This window comes from Macrobrachium rosenbergii, chromosome 40 (assembly GCF_040412425.1).
Source record: "Macrobrachium rosenbergii isolate ZJJX-2024 chromosome 40, ASM4041242v1, whole genome shotgun sequence".
In the NCBI taxonomy this organism is placed as follows: Eukaryota; Metazoa; Arthropoda; class Malacostraca; order Decapoda; family Palaemonidae; genus Macrobrachium; species Macrobrachium rosenbergii.
The window spans coordinates 22,827,666-22,850,165 of NC_089780.1; the positions used below are offsets into that span (position 1 = coordinate 22,827,666).

The window sequence follows — 22,500 nt, forward strand, 5'->3', positions numbered from 1 at the left end:
ACCTGGGATTTCATGGACTCAAGTTATACCTTCCTCCTTCGCTCGTGTGTCTGCGGGTGTAGAGTAAATATGCAACTCCAATAAAAAAAAATAATATTCTCTAACATTTTTCCCAGAGAATTTCGTTCACCGAAGCCTCAGTGAAATGTTAATGCCCCAACAATTCTGAGAAGTTTCAAAACTTACGCTTGGCTGCGTTTTGTAGTAGTGAAACTTTCCGTATATATATATATGTTTATATGTTCGGGTGAAACGGTTTTATGCTGATAGTTTGTGTATATGTTCGGCTGTATGGTTTCTGTGCTTTGTGCACCTAGGTCTGTTATCATTATGTCCATCTGTACGGCCCTATGTGCGTCTTGTACCTTGCCCAAAACTTTTGAACCGTAAGAGATGAAGAGTAAGGTCAAGATCAAGGGTCAAGTAAGAACTTGCCGCGGCCAAAAAGACCAAATGGAAGTCCAAAAGTGACTAGGGGCTACAGGGACGTTGAAAAGAACCATAGTACTGCTTACAGGGTGCTGTGCAAGTTGCTATGTGAGTGCTAAGTCCTACGGAGGCTTGAAACTGCTACGTGGTCTTCAAAGATGCTGTTACGAATTCGTTAACTTCAAGTATCCCTACGTGTAAGTCATAAATGCAATTATAGTCTTGAATATGGGTGGCGCGTACAACCATCATACATTTTCGTATTTATCTTTTAATCTGTCACTTGAATGCCATGTATTATCTTTGCATGTTTAATACAGAAATTACGTTACGTATATATATGTGTGATCTGCGTATTCTTTGTCAGCGTGCGGTAGGTGTTACCTAATTTTTTTATGAAGTTCTGTGAGGTGAGTGACCGTGTAATTCCGTACCCTGTGATTATTTTCATCTTTTGGGAATTTGCAAACATACAAATGCCACTTTAATTCGCAGTGTTCATGCCTAAAAATGTCATTTTAATTCGAAGTTTTCAAGCCTAAGAATGTCATTTTAATTCGCAATTTTCATGCCTAAAGATGCCATTTCAATTTTCAGTTTTCATTGTGCTTATTTATCAGCCTAACCCACAGATCTGAATATTTCCACGAGCAAAGAGCAAGTACTTTGCAAGTCACCCTATATATGACTGGAGTACTTTTGGGAGTACCTTCATGCGCATGGCACTTTCTAAAAGAGAGCCGGAAGTCTCCACACCGAAGGAGAGGAGACAAAGAGAGAGAGAGAGAGAGAGAGAGAGAGAGAGAGAGAGAGAGAGAGAGAGAGAGAGAGAGAGGGTGTACCCAACGACCCTAAAATGAAATTAGGGCAGGGGGTGGTTCCTTTCGGTGTGGGGGGGGCGGGGGGGCCGTAGTTTCTTGGTGTTGAGTGGGTGGTGTCAGCTTTTCGTCCTCATTCACAAACGATCACGATTGGTCGAAGACATTTATTACTTAGAGCAATGTTAAGGAAAGTGTTTTCCAATGACTCAGATATTAGTCATCCAGATGTTATTAACTGGTGAAGGTGACTGCAGGCGTTACTCATTAATAGAAGTGGTTATGAATGTTATTCAGGCATTAGCTGTTTTCATAAGGCTTAGAATCCGTTCAAAATAACATGAAATATTTATTGTCGTTTTTAAGGACACTTCGTCTGAGGATGTTAATGTTCTAACTGGTGATGGTCACGAGAGGATAAGTACTGGTGAGAAAAACCTGAAGTACTGAATACACCGCCCAATTAAAGAGAAAATGCAATAAAGAGATAGGCTGAATGGCCGAACGTACCCTTCAGCAAGGGATCACAACCATAAGATTGCGGAAGGCCATGTCCCTTCCTCGCATTATAAAAAAAGGGTGATTTGTTATTTGTGGTTTATTTAGTACCCAAGAGAAAGTACCTGGAGAGTGTAATATGACAAAACAGTAGCTGTCTATCGGGCGATAAACTAAGCTTTGATTAGATGCTGTTTCCTACAGGTAGGAAAGATTCTGGCTACTAGTCTTTCGTTTTTGTTCGTGCCTAGACGTGGTATTATGAAAGCAGTGCTGTCTTCGCTTCTAATCTACTTATTAATGTATCTTAATACTACTACTGCTACTAATTTTGCTAGTAGCACTATCATTGCTACTAAAAGTTCGGTGACAAGCCACAGTAGTACTACTACTACTACTACTACTACTACTACTACTACTACTACTAATAATAATAATAATAATAATAATAATAATAATAATAATAATAATAATATGTGAATAAATTAGAATTAACATAAAACCAATTCTTTCCTTTATAAAGAAGTCCTTTATAAAAAAAAAAGCAAAGGGAAAGATTCGAAAGATCTAATTAAAAAATTCTGAAAACATCCACCTTTAAACAACCAAAAAATTGGGAAAGGAGGAGGAGGAGGAACAGAAAACGAGAAATTAAGGAAAGTAAAAAAAAAAAAAAAGGAAGGGCCAGAGGAAAAGAGACTTTCATATTCAAGCTTTGGGATTGGGCGAGCTCAACTCTTAATCGAGGTCGGGCCCCCTGTAATACACGAAGGTATGACTTTTCTCTTTTGGGGGGGTAATTGGAAATCACATGAAATACAGAACTCTCTTGGGAGAAGGGAAAACAGAGGTAGGTTTGGTCTCTCTCTCTCTCTCTCTCTCTCTCTCTCTCTCTCTCTCTCTCTCTCTCTCTCTCTCTCAGAACTTTTTAAACTAGTGTTTCAACAACATATCTGAGGAAAAGGAATGTGAAGAACATCTGGTGGCCCATTACTCTCTCTCTCTCTCTCTCTCTCTCTCTCTCTCTCTCTCTCTCTCTCTCTCTCTCTCTCTCTCTCTCTCTCTCTTTCTCTCTGGACTTTTTACTTTTTTCAACTAATATTTCAACAACAATTCTGAGGAAAGAGAATGCGATGCACAGTTTTATAGTCCGTTGATCTCTCTCTCTCTCTCTCATTTTCAAGCAATACTTTTCGATGACATCAACAAACTTCTTATCCACTATGAGCAACTGTTCCGCATCTGGTTACCCATGACAGAAGACATCGATAAATCTACGGTCGCTTGCCCGCCACGTTTCACTTACTATACCGACCTTCTTTGTAGACTGTGGTAACAGGATTCCTCCCCAAGGGCTTTCGTTCATCATATGTTGGGGGACCAATACACCGGCCTCCTCCAGTCCTGCCCAGCTGTCGCTAATGGCATATTTATGGTAACTTATGACCAGGAGCTGGAGACAGTGTATATATCAGTATTCCCTGTCTTTGTTCAGATGTGTTCCGGTGACCTGAGAGTTATTACTAGGTACGTGGGTCCAGCTAGGTTGTATGTACGTTTACTTTTGCTTGGTATGATATTTTTCTATGGGTCAAGCATGAATACTTTGGAACTCTCTCTCTCTCTCTCTCTCTCTCTCTCTCTCTCTCTCTCTCTCTCTCTCTCTCTCTCTCTCTCTCTCTCTCTCTCTCTCTCTCAAATAAAATATTTTAGGGCATAAATTTTTTTCGTGTTATGTAATATATATATATATATATATATATATATATATATATATATATATATATATATATATATATATATATATATATATATATATATATATATATATATATATATACATATTTTTTTTCTTTGCAAAAAGAGAAAGTGAAGGTGGTATTGACTTGTTGCTGAAAACTTTCTTGTTATATATCCTATCTATTTAGTAATAAATGTAATCTAACTTGCATTACTTTCATAAAATATCTGAAAAGTTATTGTGATGACGAACAGTAATTTTTTCTCAGCAATGCTATCAGAAACTTATGATCTATGGTTTTTTTCAGGCACACCCCCTTTCCTACATTTATGCAAATACTTGGTATCCTGTGTTTTGTTCAGACAGAGGGAATGCCAGACGTGTCGAAAAGGAAGGGCCTCAATATTCTGGCTGCGCTAGTATTCGTGCAAGATTAGCTGTGAATGGTGCAATTTGTGTAGTAGGCTTTGGCACACTAATGGTGAGCCCTCTGTGAAGGTGTGTGAATCGGTTAATGTTATGGTATTTTTCATAAGAGGTAATTTACCCACGATTCTTGAGATTTAAAACATGAGCGAGCTAAATAATGATAAAAAACCGTAATTTATTTTAGAGCCAAATAAATAATGATAAAACACTTACAGTTTATTTTAGAGCCAAATACATCATGATAAAACATTTATGATTCATTTTAAATCCAAATAAATAAACATTAATAAGTAAAAATAAAAAAAAAGACATCGTGAAATCCACAACACGGATGAACAAGGTAAAACCATTCAAGAATTCTCTGCTTTTCCGGATATCATGGAGGGTGGCACGGGGTTGGGAAGGAGGGAGGAGAGAGAGAGAGAGAGAGAGAGAGAGAGAGAGAGAGAGAGAGAGAGAGAGAGAGAGAGAGAGAGAGAGAGAGAGAGAGGCCCGTTCCCTCAACCAAAACTCTTATTTGAACTGCCCTCCAAAACTCACTCGTCCGATGAGTGGAATGAGAGTACGATTCCAGCCTCCTAGGATTCCAGGACCACTGTCTGGAACGGTATCATCAAGTGGGTCTTTCCAGAAACAAGGATTACTGTTTCGTCTCTTCAATGTGGGTCATTCCCTTGTCTATATCTATTTAAATCTATCAATTTATTTATTTATTTATTCGTGGCTGTGCACGTATATAAATATAATTTACTTATTTCTTATCATTCACATCAGTACGACATGGTTACTCATCCTTTACCACGTAACTTACACTGACATACAAGCAGTGATCGTAACACATCCGCCACAATAATTTTTACTATAGTCATCCCTACTTCATATTCAGGCTAACGTATAGAAAACGGATGAATATACGTTTTCTATACAGATCACATCCTCACAATGGAAGAGACATTATGCAAAAAGACGTATAATTTCACCAACTGGGAAATTAAACATAAATGGAAGGTAACAGAATATTAAACGATAAAAACAGGGGAAATATAGCTTTATATGGGGTGAAATAAATTGAAGGGGAAATAGATTAGGATGCGAAAAGAATTCGGTGTTTTTACTCCGGGGGAAAATAAAGCTGAACGGGTAATGGCGGGCAGCGCAGGCTGGAGCAGTAGTGGTAGTAATTGTAGTACTACTAGTGGTAGTATTTGTAGTAGTAGTAATAGTAATAGTAGTATTTTTACTACGATGTTTTATCGAATCAATAGTATTAGTGGATCCTAATTATTTTATCAAATTCGTAACACACGTTAATAACAGTCGAGAGCCAAGAATATGTTCCATTTGTATACATGAAGATGCATAAAAACCTCTACCAACCAAGGAGGAAGATAATAAATAGAATAAGGAGAACAATTACACGAAAACAAGAAAGACAATTAGACGAAATTAAGGACGAAAATAAGAACGACAATCACACGAAAATAAGAAACACAATTATAAGAAAATAAGAACAATTACACGAAAATAAGAACGAATTTCATACGGAAATAAGAACAACAATTACACGAAAACAACAAAAGACATTTAAACAAAAATAAGGACGACAATTACAGGAAAATAAAAACGACAATTACACTGAAACAAAAGTGACAATTAAACGTTGATAAAAGCGACAATTTAACGAAAAATAAGAACGACACGAAAATAAGAGTGGCGATTTAACGAAAACAAGAGTGTCAGTTAAACGAAAATAAGAACGACAATTAAACGACAAAACGACGCAAAATCGAAAGAACAAACTGACGTAGATACTCACCATGACAGTGTACCCCGGACTCACCATAATCTTCTGTTTGTCCGTCGAATCTACGTGGTTGAACAGGCAACCACATGCCGGGTAGTGGGGCAACCCACTTATGTCGCACATGGTTGAGTGAAATACACAACCCACTTTTTTTAAAAAAAACTACTCAACCAAATGGTTATTGAAGGAGGAGGGGTCAAAGGGCATGGCCCACCCACGCCCCCTTACAGAAATCAAGGCTCTGTCTCTGTCATTTTTATTTATTTTTTTATTATTTTGAGGTGGGACAGATTCTCTGTTTGTGTCTTTTTGCCGAAAGGGGTTTCTCTGTCTCCTGCGGTCGTCAGGACATTGTGGTGGGTGGCGTCGACGTCGATCTAGATTTCATTCGACATGTTCGTTAAGAATTATTAGCCTGGGGTGAAATGATAGTTGAGTATTGATGGCCATCATGGCTAATGATTAGAATGTTTTCAGTACTCACACACTAACACATGACAATGCTTTAGAAGTTTGGACGAAACCGGTTCACTGTGCTTTACTATGTGTACTAAATCATTATATATATATATATATATATATATATATATATATATATATATATATATATATATATATATATATATATATATATATATATATATGATTTTGATACACCATACACCCCACAAATGGGTGTTGCATAAAACATTATGACTGAGCTACAGTGCTGTCCTGCATCATTATAGGTGTATCCCATTGTTGTAAATTATACATTATAAATCACAATAATACACAAAATCGCTTAACTGCGTTAAACTTGGTGTATAATACCGATACACTCAACTGCTGAACTACACCATGAATGTAGCTTCTCAAATATATTACTCCGTGGAAAGATAGTACAATATATTGGTATACTAAACAGGGAGTGTTTTTAACAAATGATTTAGAAAATGGAAATTATAAAAGTGAGCGTGTTCCTTTTAAAATTTTATTTGCGTGATGATTGTTATATCATGAAATTATCATAATCATTTTAATTACAATCGTTTCATGATAAGATAGTGAATTATGAACTCTGATGACCAAAATAACCCACCTAATTATATCTTATGAAATCAAATAGAAACACTGTGTGTATAAAGATATACTGTATATGTATTAAATTGTCATGTTTACAAATGATTACATTTCATGTACGCAAAAGAATCATCTTATATAATCATTTAGAAGCTTTGTGTGCGTGTGTGTGTGTTTGCATAAAGATATATATACACTCAATTGCCATCTGTTTACAAATTATTACATTTCATGTACACAGAAGAACTAAAGCCAAACCCCCACGTTAAAAAGCTAAAAAAAAAAAAAATTGAGAAGCCTCTTCGTATATTAAAAAAGAACTCCTCTGTTATTTCATAATCTTGGCCAAACATAATTTTGGTCGTTGTGCCTTTATATATATGCATATTTTGGCCGCTGGGCCGTCTCCTTCTCGCTCATATGCGGGCCATATTTAGAACGAGGATTAAGGCGCCCTCTCCCGTATATTTTATATACTGTTCGCTGTGCGTTCCTGCTCATAATCTGATCATCTTGTTGGGGAATTAATGAGGGCGTCAGACTGCACACGTACGTAGATATTCTTGAGTGTGTGTGTATATATATAATACATATACATATATATGTATGTATATATATTTACATATAGTTTATACACACACACACACACACACACACACACACACACACATATATATATATATATATATATATATATATATATATATATATATATATATATATATATATATATATATGTGTGTGTGTGTGTGTATGTATGTGTATGTATGTATATATATATATGTATGTATAGTATATTTATTATATATGCATTAACTGAGATTAACACGCCTATACAAAGAGTCCATCAACAGCACATCGAAGGCACACCTACGCATATTGCGTCATTCACTTTCCTGATTTTCACTTATATATGTGCATTGCAATCAAGTTTAGCTTGGGTTTTCCATAATAATAATAATAATAATAATAATAATAATAATAATAATAATAATAATAATAATAATAATAATAATAATAATTTTAGCAGACCACAACCCCTGCCAAGGCTGAGTGTTCCATCCATCAAAAAGTCCATTCTCACAACAGTTATATTCCTATCTCTTCCAAAATCTAATCTGTTACTGCCAACGACGATCCACATCTTTAGCATAGTATTCATATAAATCCATACAACATTTTGCTTAATCATGATAAGATACGGAGACAGAACTAAACAAAAAACCCAAAATAAAATCATAACTTTCTTTTTTATAGTAATAGAGCGAATAATAAACAAAAGTCTCCTCGGTGGAGATAATTAGTATGTGGTCAAAATATTTGTTTACTAATATATGTTTATTGAATGAGTTAGATGCTGGTCTCATTGCCCTTTTCTACTCAAAAATTAAAACAAGGTAAAATATAGAGAACAATGATAATGAGTTTAAGTAACCGTAGAGCCTGACCAAAAGCAAGGTACTAAATTGAAAAGGAGTGTGGACAGAATGGTAACTTATATGTTCAGGTATTAATTAAAATAAAAGCATTTATCATCAATGAAGATGGTTTCCAAATAGAAAGAAAATGTAAATATTTATGCACTTCCGTTTATATGAAAGAACAAGTGGGTCACTGAGATAGATAATGACCCAAGAATAATATTTTTTCAAGAATCAGGAAGTCTCAAAGAGAATTTGAATTCAAGAGATTTTCAAAATACCAGCTTAGGTGTCAATAAGAACGAAAAAAAAATATGGGACTTCTTCTAAAAATACTAGAATAAAAGACATATCTGTGGTCATACTGACACCAGGAAACAGAGAAAAATCTGGCGAAGAATCAGACAATAAAACCAGCAGAAAATACGAGCGAACGATGATGTGTTTATGATCTCGGAGAAAACACAAGACGACCTTTCAGATATCAAGAATTACAAAGTGTCCAGTCTTGTAGCGCCCTCTTTCGAGGGCAGGAGATTACAGATCGATTCTGTTCAATTTCTATTCCATATGAGGAAGCTTATTCTGTCGCACTCAGGTGGTGTAACTTAAAGGGGGACTGAGAGAGAGAGAGAGAGAGAGAGAGAGAGAGAGAGAGAGAGAGAGAGAGAGAGAGAGAGAGAGAGAGAGAGAGAGAGCACACTGTACGACTTGGTAATTTTTCTTTTGGAAAAGAATTTTCCTGAGCTACCGGGATTAGTATATAAATATTTTCCTTTGTTATAAAGAGAATTTATTTAAGTTATCGGAAAGACACATTGTCTAAAATTTACCTGAACTCACGGGTACTAAAACACACACACGCATACACACGACTGTGTGCATAAACATAATTCCAAATTAGAACCAAACGCTCTAATGATGATACAATTCGCGTATTATGAGGGCACCCCTGTTCCTGAACGTCCCTGATAAATCATTAAACGTTGTAATCCCTACATTTGGGGAGCGAAAATCCTTTCTAAAGCTGAGGAACGGTTGAAATGGCCGGAAACGTATTTATCACCTGGGAAATTTGCTTGGAGATGTTTTAATTGGTCTCGTAAAGTCGCATGAAAATTGGAAAGAAAATGGGAAATAAGAATGTATAATAAAACGAAGGAATTGTGAGAAGTGGTTTGGAAAGATATACCTGTGAGAAGTGGAACAAAAGGAGGAAGTTTGTCTCGTAAAGTCGAATTGAAATGGAGCAACAATGGAAGTTTGGCATATGTATTGAAAAGAAAGAATTGTGAGAAGTGGTTTGGAAAGACATACCTGTGAGAGGTAAATCCAAATGGAGAAATTTAGGTGGGGAGAAAATAATGAATTATGAAAAGTGGAAAGATAAAAAACGATGAAACTGAGGAGAAAATGAACAGTGAAAAGAAGACAAAACAAGACACTGTAACTCCTGCAGTGAAAAAAAAGAACAGTGAAAGGTAGGAAGAGAAATATAAAGTGAAATGTAGTGAAATAGAACAAACTGTGGAAGGTAAAAATGAAAAAAATATAGAACTTGGGAAAAAGAAATGAAAGGTTGGAAGTTAAATAAATGGTAAAAACAGTGAAAGGTATATAGGAAAAAATGAAACGTGGAATAAACGAAGGAACTTTAAATAATAATCAAATTACCCAGATATTAGTCATATTACCATAATTATCATTAATATTCCCGTCGAATTCGTTGCTCTCCTGAATAAAGTAAATATGTTTCCTACCCCATATAAGTCTATACTTTAAATCTGGAGTAAATACGATAGTATAAGCTGATAAACACGTGAAAACAGGCGATAACAAACATAAAAATACATGTGCCTCACACTTCGAGATGCTACCGAGCCTGAGAAATGAAACATGGCGTGACATGACCGTGGATTTTATATGACTTTGAAATTAACATCCTGCAGCTTTTACAGCTATTTAAACTTATCACTAATAGCATCCTACTACAAAATTATCATACAAGTGTCCCCAAGACCCCCATTCAACTGAGGCACTTGGCCAAATTACTGTAGTTACGGTTCAAAAATGGAAACTATCGTTTTCCCCTAAATACGAGAAACTCAACGAAAACGGAGATGCAAAGAAAACGATTTCTCGAAGATTAAACTGAAAGTCCCATATTTTTAAAGTTATTATTTTTCACCTTCTGTAAAAACAAGCATTTGAAATAATATTCTGAAATTCAAGTTTAGAAAAATAAAGGAAATAAAGAGAATGATAGATAAATAAGTAAACTATAAATAAATGGAAATTAAAATATAAATTAAATATATATATATATATATATATATATATATATATATATATATATATATATATATATATATATATAATATATATATATATATATATATATATATATATATATATATATATATTACCCTTGAAATATTTTTTACCTTAAATTTTATTGCTAATAATATTTGATTAAGGAATATGTGCGTTTTACAGCATGTTTTATAAATTTTTAAAATGTTTGTCGCATCTCATCTTGATAACTGTATCGCTGAAGCTGACCAGTCAAAAAGATGATAATAATAATAATAATAATAATAATAATAATAATAATAATAATAATAATAATAATAATAATAATAATAATAATAAAGACTAGAGCGCCTGAAGATCTACAGCATTTTCTTCGGAAAGCATTGACGTTCGTGGAGAGAAAGTCACTGAGAGAGAAAGGGAAGGAGAGAGAGACCCTATACATTCATTTACCAATTAAAGTGTAACAATATATATATATACATATATGTATGTGTGTTTGTATGTATGTATGTACGTATATATATAATCCCCATCAGGGGCACATCACTGTCTTTCCCCTGCCAAAAGAAAGGGTGAAACTATCCTACAGGTAATGCTAAAGATATTTTCTGTTTTATTAAAACTTCTTTTGATACAGTGAAGGATTTCAACGAGGTTGTCTCCAGCACGCAAGGGAAGAGATACTTCTACACGTAATTCTATAGGTGAATTCTAAAGGTCGTATTCACAGTCCTTAAAATATTAATTTTAATATGTGAGAGAGGTCTCCAAGAGGTACCTCCAAAACACCCGGTTGGGCACTACTGGAAATTCTCTGCTCCGTCAAAATCTCTCTCTCTCTCTCTCTCTCTCTCTCTCTCTCTCTCTCTCTCTCTCTCTCTCTCTCTCTCTCTCTCTCTCTCTCAATTAATGAATCAATTAGCAGTGCTTAAGATTCACACGAGAACTTCCCTTGGGAAGTCTAAATGCTCAGCCATTTTGAGCAAAACCCCACTTTGTCGTCTCAGCGCCCCACCCCCCCTACGAGCAATAAGCAAAGGAATTTAATCAAAGCAGGACTGGGGGGGAAGGGATATATCTACCCCCTACACCTGGTCCCTCCAAAGGGGTACACCTTCCCCACCCACCCACCCACCCCAACAAACAATTCCATCTGAAATACCTTTTCCTTCAGAGGTATTTTCCTGTTTTTATCCCGTTTTTATTCTGAGATTTTGTTTTTCAATTTTGATGTATTAATTTTGTTTGATAAGACGGATTTTCAAAAGCCAGAAGTATATATATATATATATATATATATATATATATATATATATATATATATATATATATATATATATGTATGTATATATATATATATGTGTGTGTGTGTGTGTGTGAGTTACAGTAAGATTGTGAAATCAGAGATTTCACGAAATCATGAAAATTTCAGAATTCGGGAAATCGCTAATTCACTTAATTAAGGACATTTGATCCCAAGGGACTAGTGCTAAATACGGCGAAACAGGGTAGATTAATTCAGTTTCGCCATGTTTAGTACTAGCCCCTCGGGGTATCAAATGTTTCTTAGTGAATTGGTGATTTCACGAATTCCCTGAAAATGTCAGGGATTTCGTGAAATCCCTGGTTTCACAGTCTTTCTGTATCATATATACATGGACCCCATAATCCACTGTTTACCTGGCTCACGTTACAAGCAAGAGTCCCTGGATCTATCCCAAGAGGGAGACCGTTTTGCACCCAGTTTATCATATACTGCAAAGAATATGAGGGTCAACTCGCTTCTGAGTTATTAATTCCAAAGGATAACGACTTATAATTATCCGTGAATGTAGGTACAGGTGTATATATATATATATATATATATATATATATATATATATATATATATATATATATATATATATATATATATATATATATATATATATAATATATATATATATGTGTGTGTGTGTGTGTGTTTGTGCAACAAGATTAGAAAAGTCAGTTGTACCTCAATCAAGAAACGCCAAACTTGAGTGTTCCATAAATAAAAGGAATAAGATACAATGAAAATTATAAACGGATAGAAGAATGAATAGACAGATAGAGACAGATAAATAGATAATCATTCAGGTAATGGAAAACGAGAATTGGAGTTTTACCAACAATAGGTAAAAACTTCGCTTAATAAAACGAAATGAAGGCAGGTAGGGGAATTGATAAATAGATACATAAATACACAGATAGATAGATAGATAGATAGATAGATAGATAGATAGATAGATAGATAGATAGATAGATAGATAGGCCACTTCTCAAGGCACCCCACTCACCCAAACAACAGGGCAAACCCGATGAGTCACCCAGACCCTCACAATCAACAAATTTCCCACTCATGATTTGCGAGCAACTTCACGAGTATTTTGCCATAGTATTGATTGCTGTCCTGAGTCGGTGGATACAAGTGTACCTGTTGCTGTCAGGAATAGTTGCAATAGTAGGAGTAGTATGATGCCAGTGACCAAAGGTTTAATAATGTCAGAAGCATTCGTATTAGTAGTTGTAGTAGTGGAAATAGGAATGATGACAGATGATGATGATGATCATTTTTGACGTTGTTTATAAGATTATTTTAATTTTTTATTGATCTTTAAGAATCTACAAGTATTAAGCTCATAGTTCAAGTGACTAACTTGAAAAATGGTTCGAGAGTACAATGAGTGAAAACGGCAGTACAATTTTACGAAGACTAAATCGTAAAGTAAAACATACAATTATCGCCTTGAATTATCACGTAAATACTTCCAAATATTCGCAAAATCACAGCAAAATCAAGACGATACAAGAACCAATACAAATATAATCACAGAATTATAAACAAACAACATACAACAACCTTTTGTCACTATATACCCATCTTTATCTATATCCTTGAGAATAATCATTGCAAACATTCAGACACAGCGAAAGCCACTTAGCAATATAGCGATGGGGGACAAAATCAATTTCACTGTGCATAATAAATGACGGGGTAACTACGATGATTTTCAGCGACGCATAGAAAACGGATGGGACTGGAATGAAAGAAAGTGGGAATGACAGTGACGAGAGCCAGCCTATGTTTGAGCTCCATTTGTTTCTGATTAAGGAATTATATAAATATATGTGTGTACATATGACAGGAATAAGTGCACACACAGACACACACACACACATATATATACACACACACACACAAATAAGTATATACACATATATAATGTATATATATGTATATTTATCACAGCATACCGCAGGAGGTCTTGAAAATTATTATGAAATTACTTTCCTTAATAATCACATCAACTTAATCAATCATATAATCTGTTTTCTTCTCAGTAATATTGATGAGCAAGACGCGAATGAGGTTAAATTCAAATGGAAAAGTTGGAGGTATATAGTTTTCATACCCTGCTAGTCAGCCAATGGGTTATGCATTAACAGAATATTAATACTATATTGCTTGAGCTAATTGGGATTCGTTATATATATATATATATATATATATATATATATATATATATATATATATATATATATATATATATATATATATATATATATATATATATAATATATATATATATATATATATATATATATATATATATATATATATATATATATATATATATATATATATATATATATATATATATATATATGTATAATATATATATATATATATATATATATATATATATATATATAACCTACATCTAAAAACTTATGTTCTTTGCTAAATGATCATCTTTACGTTAAAAGTATTTCCATTAATTCAGCAAAATTATAAAACCTTCCCCCACATTTTCATCGTAATATGAAACTCGGTCTTTTATAGTAACCAACCCTTTAACTGTAACTAAAGAAAAAATTTTATTAATCATTTATGAAGAGGAAGAAGTAAATGTATTATTTGATTCAGAGGAGCCGCCAAGATTTAATATTAAGTTAACTGACCCCAAAAACACCGAAGACAGAAAATTCCACAATTCACATTCGAATAGTAGGAAGGCCTAATGAGGACTTCTTCATTTCAACATTGTGACATCCTCATCGCGTCTTCGGGTATGATTTGAATAAGGTGTCTCATCTGAGGTCTTGATTCTAGCTATGTACAATGTTGATTAGTTCTGGCTGTATATAACATTCTTCCTTTTGAAAATGTGTTTAGGAAAAAGTGTTATAAACACTGAGGGGGAAAAAATGTTACAAACACTGAGGAGGGGAAAAAATATATCACAAACATTGTGGAGGAAAGCCATAGGTAGGAGGCGGTAGGGGGAAGGGAGAAAAGCCTCCTCGAGGGCACAGCTACCTCCCTTTCTCAGCCAGAGTCAGAAAGCGACTGGAAAAATACTGTGCTCTCTCTCTCTCTCTCTCTCTCTCTCTCTCTCTCTCTCTCTCTCTCACAAACACACACATACACACACGCACACTTTCCAGCCAAGCTAAGCCTCAACTCGGCCACCCAAAGAGAGAGAGAGAGAGAGAGAGAGAGAGAGAGAGAGAGAGAGAGAGAGAGAGAGAGAGAGAAAAGGCATGCGTGCGTGTGTGCGTGCGTACGTCAGCGCGTATGCGTAGGGGGCCGCAGCCCCTTCCCGTCTCTCCTCCCTCCCCATCCCCTCCCCCCACTCCCTTACCCAGAGGCGTGTATGTCCCTGGATCGATGTATGGTTCTACCCTTGACCTAATTTCGCTGCCCTCCATAGTAGACGTCGAAGGGGCCATGCCCCGTTCGGGATTGGGGGATATAAATTTCTACTGACGGTGGGAATACCGAAGGGAGAAACAATACGCGGGTTTTTCGGAGATAGGCGTCAGGTCGTGGGGCGTTGCCGAGAGACATTACTAAGAGTACCTGACGAAGGGTGAGTGACCTTTGAAGTTCAAGAAAAAGGGGCCTTTTTTCGGAATTATTTATAATTTGAAATATTTTCGACTAATAGTTTATTACAATGCCACAATTATTCAGTGAGGAGACTCTGACTCTTTAAGAAAAAGAGGCGTTTTTTCTTAATTATTTTTAAATTAAAATATTTTACAATAATAGTTCATTACGGTGACATAATGTACTAATGAGTTTCATAATAGATTTCAGTTTCAGAAGCAGGCTTTGATGGAAACAGTTAAATAACAGATGACATAAAATACTATAAAAATGTCTGAGTTACAGAAAGAATTGTAAAATGTCTGAATTCCAGAAAGTATTATTTAAAAAAACTTGAATTACAGAAAGTATTATAAAATATCTCTTGCATATAGTTCGCCCCTCCTAAAGATAAAACATTTAACTTTACACATATAAAACAAATCAAAATACCAACTCTTTTACATAATTGAAATCAAATCTCAATTTATAAAGAACGATTATAATAAAGAATAAAGAAGTACCGGTGATTCATTTACGTAAGGTAAACGATAAACAGTAAACAACCAGAAAGTCAACACTAAGGGGCTTGAGATAATGCCATGTAGGAGTGTGTGTGTGTGTTTGTATATGCATACGTAAATTACGTAAAAGAGAGAGAGAGAGAGAGAGAGAGAGAGAGAGAGAGAGAGAGAGAGAGAGAGAGAGAGAGAGAGAGAGAGAGAGAGAGAGAGAGAGAGAGAGAGAGAGAGAGAGAGAGAGAGAGAGAGAGAGAGAGAGAGACATAAGTATTTGTGATCTGAGATGTAATACCTTTTACCACTGTTAGGATCGTTTTAAGGTGTGTGTGTGTGCGTGTGTGTGTATGAGAGAGAGAGAGAGAGAGAGAGAGAGAGAGAGAGAGAGAGAGAGAGAGAGAGAGAGAGAGAGAGAGAGAGAGAGAGAGAGAGAAATCACAAATCCTTATCTTCTGTTGAATCTATGTCTGTATGTGATGTCTATGAGAGAGAGAGAGAGAGAGAGAGAGAGAGAGAGAGAGAGAGAGAGAGAGAGAGAGAGAGAGAGAGAGAGAGAGAGAGAGAGAGAGAGAATAGTTTTCTGTTTTTAAATATATATTACTGATTTGAGAAATAATACATTTCCCCCTGTTGGGATCTGTTTAACATGAGAGAGAGAGAGAGAGAGAGAGAGAGAGAGAGAGAGAGAGAGAGAGAGAGAGAAATTTATTTTCCATTTCTCCATTCCTATCCACTAAACAACCATTGCGCTTCCCCCCCTCTCTCTCTCTCTCTCTCTCTCTCTCTCTCTCTCTCTCTCTCAGTTTCTGTTGCTTTGGTGTCTCTGTTACCATAGCAACCGTCTCGGGATTGACCATACACCACCCACCCCCAACTCACACATCTGGCATCTCCCCTCTCCCCCCCCATTTCCCGCCCTACCTACAATCACCCAATGATGCTATTTAGTCTGAAGGACTTCGAGAGAATGAATGTCGTGTGTGTGTGTGTGTGTGTGTGTGTGTGTGATTTTCACATATGACTGCTCATACACATAAGGGAGAGGATATTCTATTAATGGTCATAATTCTTATATAGCATATGAATACTTCTATGACTGTCTGTACATGCATTATATATATATATATATATATATATATATATATATATATATATATATATATATATATATATATATATATATATATATATATATATATATATATATATATATATATATTATGGGAGTTTATGTTCTGACGTTGTATATCAAATTATTTCTTGATAGTCAATCATTTCAGTGCTGTGTGTGTGTGTGTGTGTGTTTAAGAAAGATAGGGAAATTTAAATAAGTTTTAACCAGGTTATTTGACAGGTGAGATAACTATTATTCTTGACCAAAGAATTTGCTTTAACAACTTATCTTTGACACTTTTGACACCTAAAAATTAATACTCTAAAACACTGATTTTGGCATTCTATTTATTTTTTATCCTCCTCCATTTATATTCCATTCTCTCTTTGTATTAAAGTTTCATTTATCTTCCTTCACTATTCCATCTTCTGTTTCTCTTTCCTCAAACTTAAAATCAAGTCTTTTTCCCGTCTCCTTGTCTTACTTCTATCTTCTTCTGGTCTCGACATAAAATTGCCTATTCCTTCGGCCTAAAATTACAAAACATGATTCAAATATGCCACAGGCAGAATGCTCTCTGAAGGGAGCGGCGGAATGCTTGAATGCAGAGCAACATGTGTTTCAACAGGCCACGAATCTCAGCTCTCTCTCTCTCTCTCTCTCTCTCTCTCTCTCTCTCCAAATTTTCACTCTACGTGACTGCATTGCAATTTGGAGACATGAGGACTCTTGTTTGTATATAAAGTTTACATATGAATTTCTATGCGTACGCGCGTCCTTAAAAATGAGTACAAACAGGCACAGGGGTACAAGCCTAAGTGATACGAAACTCCACAAGTTTAGTGAAACTAAACGAAAGGTTGAAACGGGGAAAATATTACTAAATTCTTGGATTTCTCAGGCTGCGATCGTAAACTCACCAGTACTTTCAAAATGAAGAGTGACTGATTAGAAATATTTGTAACGGAAATCATACTGAGGAATATAAAACAAATTGTAAATGTGTGTATACACAATGATGCGGTCATTATCAAGTTACCAATAGATGGGACTTCTTGACTGTTAATATATATATATATATATATATATATATATATATTATATATATATATATATATATATATATATATATATAGAGAGAGAGAGAGAGAGAGAGAGAGAGAGAGAGAGAGAGAGAGAGAGAGAGAGAGAGAGAGAGAGAGAGAGAGAGAGAGAGAGAGAGAGAGAGAGAGCTTCCTTGATGTAAACAACTCGGAGGAACTACAAGCCTTGAAGCTAAGAACTCCGTGTATCTCTCTTCATCCCGTAAGCCTAATACGGATATTCCTTCAATAATAACCTTAGCTCCCAGGTACTTACTCTCTATGTGAACCAAGATTTTATTAATTTCTTTAATATTATTAATGCTATCTACACAAAATTAACTGAGGAATGACCTGCAATGTTATAAGCTTTGCTTCGAAGATGGAGCGCAACTTCTGTTGATTTTTCTCGAATTTTACTGTATTATTTTCAAGGTTATAGGTATAATGATATATTGTTTTTTTTTATTTCTCTTACGATTAGATATCCGTACGTTTAACCTCCGAACCTTAAGAGCCATCGAGCTATGCAGAGACATATTAAGGTTTTTTTCCTGTTCATAAGGTATTAATAAGACGTAACATGGTAGCATTAATTAAATACACAACTATCCACACACGCACATATACATAATTTATAGTATATTATATATATATATATATATATATATATATATATATAAATATATACATATGTATAATATATATACATATATATATGTATATATATTATATATATGCATAATACTGTACACACACACACATATATATATGTATATATACAGTATAAATATACATATATGTACTTGTGTGCGTGAGTGTGTATAAAGCTAAAACGTCTTCATCACAATCATTATCCACGTCTTTATAAATAACCAACGCAGTTATGAAATGCACAGAGAAAATCTGAATCAACTTTCAAAAAAAGAATGCTACGAATATAACTAAAAACGAAACCCCCCAAAAATCCAATTATTCAACAAACTTCCGCTTACTGCCCCCCACCCAACACCCCAACCCCCGTTACAACCGAAACCCGTTATTTCGAGTCGTAAAAATGATTTCCGAGCAACGCGTACGAGAGGAAATATGGGACCGCGCCGAAACGCCCAAGTTCGGGGATTAATTTCATCCAAACTGTAATTTGCGGTTTTTGGCAACCTTAAGGATACAGTTGCCAATGCTTCACTTTTTCGTTTTTTTATGATTTCTCTCTCTCTATATTTTTTCTGTAATACACTGTGATGTATCAGTATGGTCGTGGATTGTGTGTGTGTGTATACGTGCGTGTGTATGTGAAAATATTGGTCGTGTGTTTGTGCGTGTGAGTTTGTGTGCGTTTGTGCATGTGTGTATATGTTAAAACATTGAACTTTTCGAGTGTTTAATCCTCATAGCTCCATATAACCTAAGTTTCCTCTCACTGCTAGACTGTGGAACAGTTTCCCTGAGGATGTTGTGCAGTGAGAACCTCAAAATTCAAGAGAAGATGCAATGAATTACTACCCTAAAGCAGTTCTCATTGTATTTTATAATTAACCTATATCTTTATCTATTTATTTATTAATTCGCTAATTTGTCTTTTCTTTTAACATAACTGATCTCCTCTTTCTGTATTTCCTATTACCTTCTGTTACCTCTTTCAAATGTACATCACATTCTTTGCAAGCTTGATTTTCAAGTTAATGGCTCCTGCGGGCTTGTTCAATATGAATAGGGTTCATCCTCAGAATAATAATAATAATAATAATAATAATAATAATAATAATAATAATAATAATAATAATAATAATAATAATGATAATTTAATTTTCTTATCTTCTATTACTTCTTCCAAATGAACACCATATTCTTTGGAAGCTTGAATTTCAATTCAGTGGCCCCTGTGGGCTTGCTCCATATGAATACTATTCATCGTCTGAATAATAATAATAATAATAATAATAATAATAATAATAATAATAATAATAATAATAATAATAATTAACTTATGGGTTTAGTATATAGTCAAGAAAATCCTTAGACATTGGAATAATACATCAGAAAGTACTATTGTGGTTACGGCTCTGTCTGAGACCGGAGGCTACGCGCGTTCCAGTCGTAAAGGACATTAACAATTGAAAAAGGCCGCCTCCGCTGGATGCCTACTCTCTCTCTCTCTCTCTCTCTCTCTCTCTCTCTCTCTCTCTCTCTCTCTCTCTCTCTCTCAAACAAGAGAGGCTGCGGCGCTGCCGATGGAGACTAACAGCAGGTCCTTAGTTGATTCAGCGGAACGTAAATACCACCAAGGTGCGGTTGGTGAAATCTATACTTTCCGATTGCGTTGAATTAATGATAGCTTAGTCCTAGTTTGCGGTGAGATGTGAGTGGTAGCCCACGAAGGAGATTACACACGCACACGCACACACATATTGCATAACGCATATATATATATATATATATATATATATATATATATATATATATATATATATATATATATATATATATATACATATATATATATATATATATATATATATATATATATATATATATATATATATATATATATTGTATATATATATATAATATAATATATATGTATATATGTGTGTGCGTGTGTGTGTATGTATGTGTTCTTGTGTTCGTATAAAGCAGCTGTGAAGAACAAACAGCATGGACAAAGAAAGCTTTGTTAAATTGCAGTTATTATGTTCGAGTGAAATGGTATTATATTTTTTTTAGAATCCACACGAACAGCACATACGCTGGTCACTCGTGACAGATCTATTCAAATGAGGTTAATTATCCATTTTATGAGGTTTATAAAGCACTGGGATAATTAAATAGTTTCTTATCTAATTAAACCGCTATCTCTCCTGTTTTTGATTGGCATTACAAAGGGCAGTTTCATGAAATTACCTCGAAAATTAATAATAATAATAATAATTATTATTATTATTATTATTATTATTATTATTATAATGATAAAATTTCGTTAAAAACTAAAACAAAACATTTTTCCTGAACAAAGGATACTAAGACACTGTAACATCTCACTATAAAATGCTCTTAAATGAAAACACTGTTACACTATAATTTAGTAATACTTATCACTTTGATTCACAATAAGTTGTCTGAAAAAAAAATTAAAATAAGAAAGTTTCCCTGAATAGAGGACATTAAGACACCATCACATCTCTCATAAATGAGGACACTGTCACAACAAGGTGTCCTCTATGACTGACTCTATACATTCTAGTAAAGAGCTGATTGTATGTTGACCCAGTGTATTACAGACAGCATACTAGGTCCACATACAATCATTCTATTAATAATATCCACTTTAAAAATATTACCTAACAAAAAAGGACGCTCACCGGACATATATCATCTAATGATGGGCTCTTTAATGAGGAGGGGATTAGAACAACGTAACTATATGTTCTATTGAAGAATTTTGTTAAAGAACGGACACTGAGGCGAAATTTCATCTTACAATGAGATGTCCTTAAATTAGGACAATGTCAACAAAACTAAAATAATACATTATCTTTAGGACAACTCAACATGTCCTATTAAGGAATTGTCTTAAAATACTGACAGTGAGACGAGATATCTTATAATGAGATGTTCTTAAATTAAGACACAGTTAACATCACTATAATACTAAATTATCTTATGGTAAAGTACTGTTATGTCCTAAAATAAATTGTCATGAAAAAACGGACACTGAGACCCCACAATCATCTTATGATGAGATGTCGTTAAATTAGGACATTGTCAACATAACTCTAATTACATAATAGTCTTTAAACAAAGCAATAGGACATATTATTATAATATGTCCAAAAACTCGGACCAGATATCATCTTATAATGAGATGTCGTTAAATTAGGACATTGTCAACATAACTCTAATTACATAATAGTCTTCAAACAGAGCAATAGGACATATTACTATATGTTCAAAAACTGTACTTTTAAATAAATCAAAAATAATGAATTAATAAAGTTTAATTGTGATTTAGACAGTTATAACGAAATGAACGCCTTCTTTTATGGGTTCCGAAGAAGAAGGCAGTAAATTTCAAACTTCCAGGGTCATATATCCTCAACAAGTTTTCTCCGCGGAAGCCGGAGGATGTGACGTAATCGAGTCACGTGATTAATTAGGCGAGAGGTCACGACCTTGGATTCTTAAGTAGGTTAAATTATGAACGATGATGTTTTTGAGTTAAAATGTCATGAGAGATATCGAATTCAGATAAAAATGAGAGAGAGAGAGAGAGAGAGAGAGAGAGAGAGAGAGAGAGAGAGAGAGAGAGAGAGAGACAGAGATGATAGCAAGCCCAAAAGGCAAAATTAAGACCTTGAAGTATGAGAGAGAGAG

At 34.6% G+C, this 22,500-nt stretch overlaps 1 protein-coding gene across 8 annotated transcripts in view; it reads right to left on the reverse strand.

Annotated features, from left to right (window-relative positions):
* The window catches only part of RhoGAP100F (Rho GTPase activating protein at 100F), a 331,548-nt gene that overhangs the window by 112,569 nt on the left and 196,479 nt on the right, over positions 1-22,500 (reverse strand). For 3 of the 8 annotated variants that reach the window (XM_067083320.1, XM_067083317.1, XM_067083326.1), the window contains exon 1: positions 5,732-5,967. The exons of 3 other annotated variants lie outside the window; for them this stretch is intronic. In XM_067083320.1, the coding sequence (XP_066939421.1) occupies positions 5,732-5,842 (111 nt within the window). In that variant the 5' untranslated portion in view covers positions 5,843-5,967. Of the gene's footprint in view, positions 1-5,731; positions 5,968-22,500 lie in introns of those variants that run through there. 2 more of the 8 variants (XM_067083318.1, XM_067083324.1) reach the window with 2 other exon arrangements.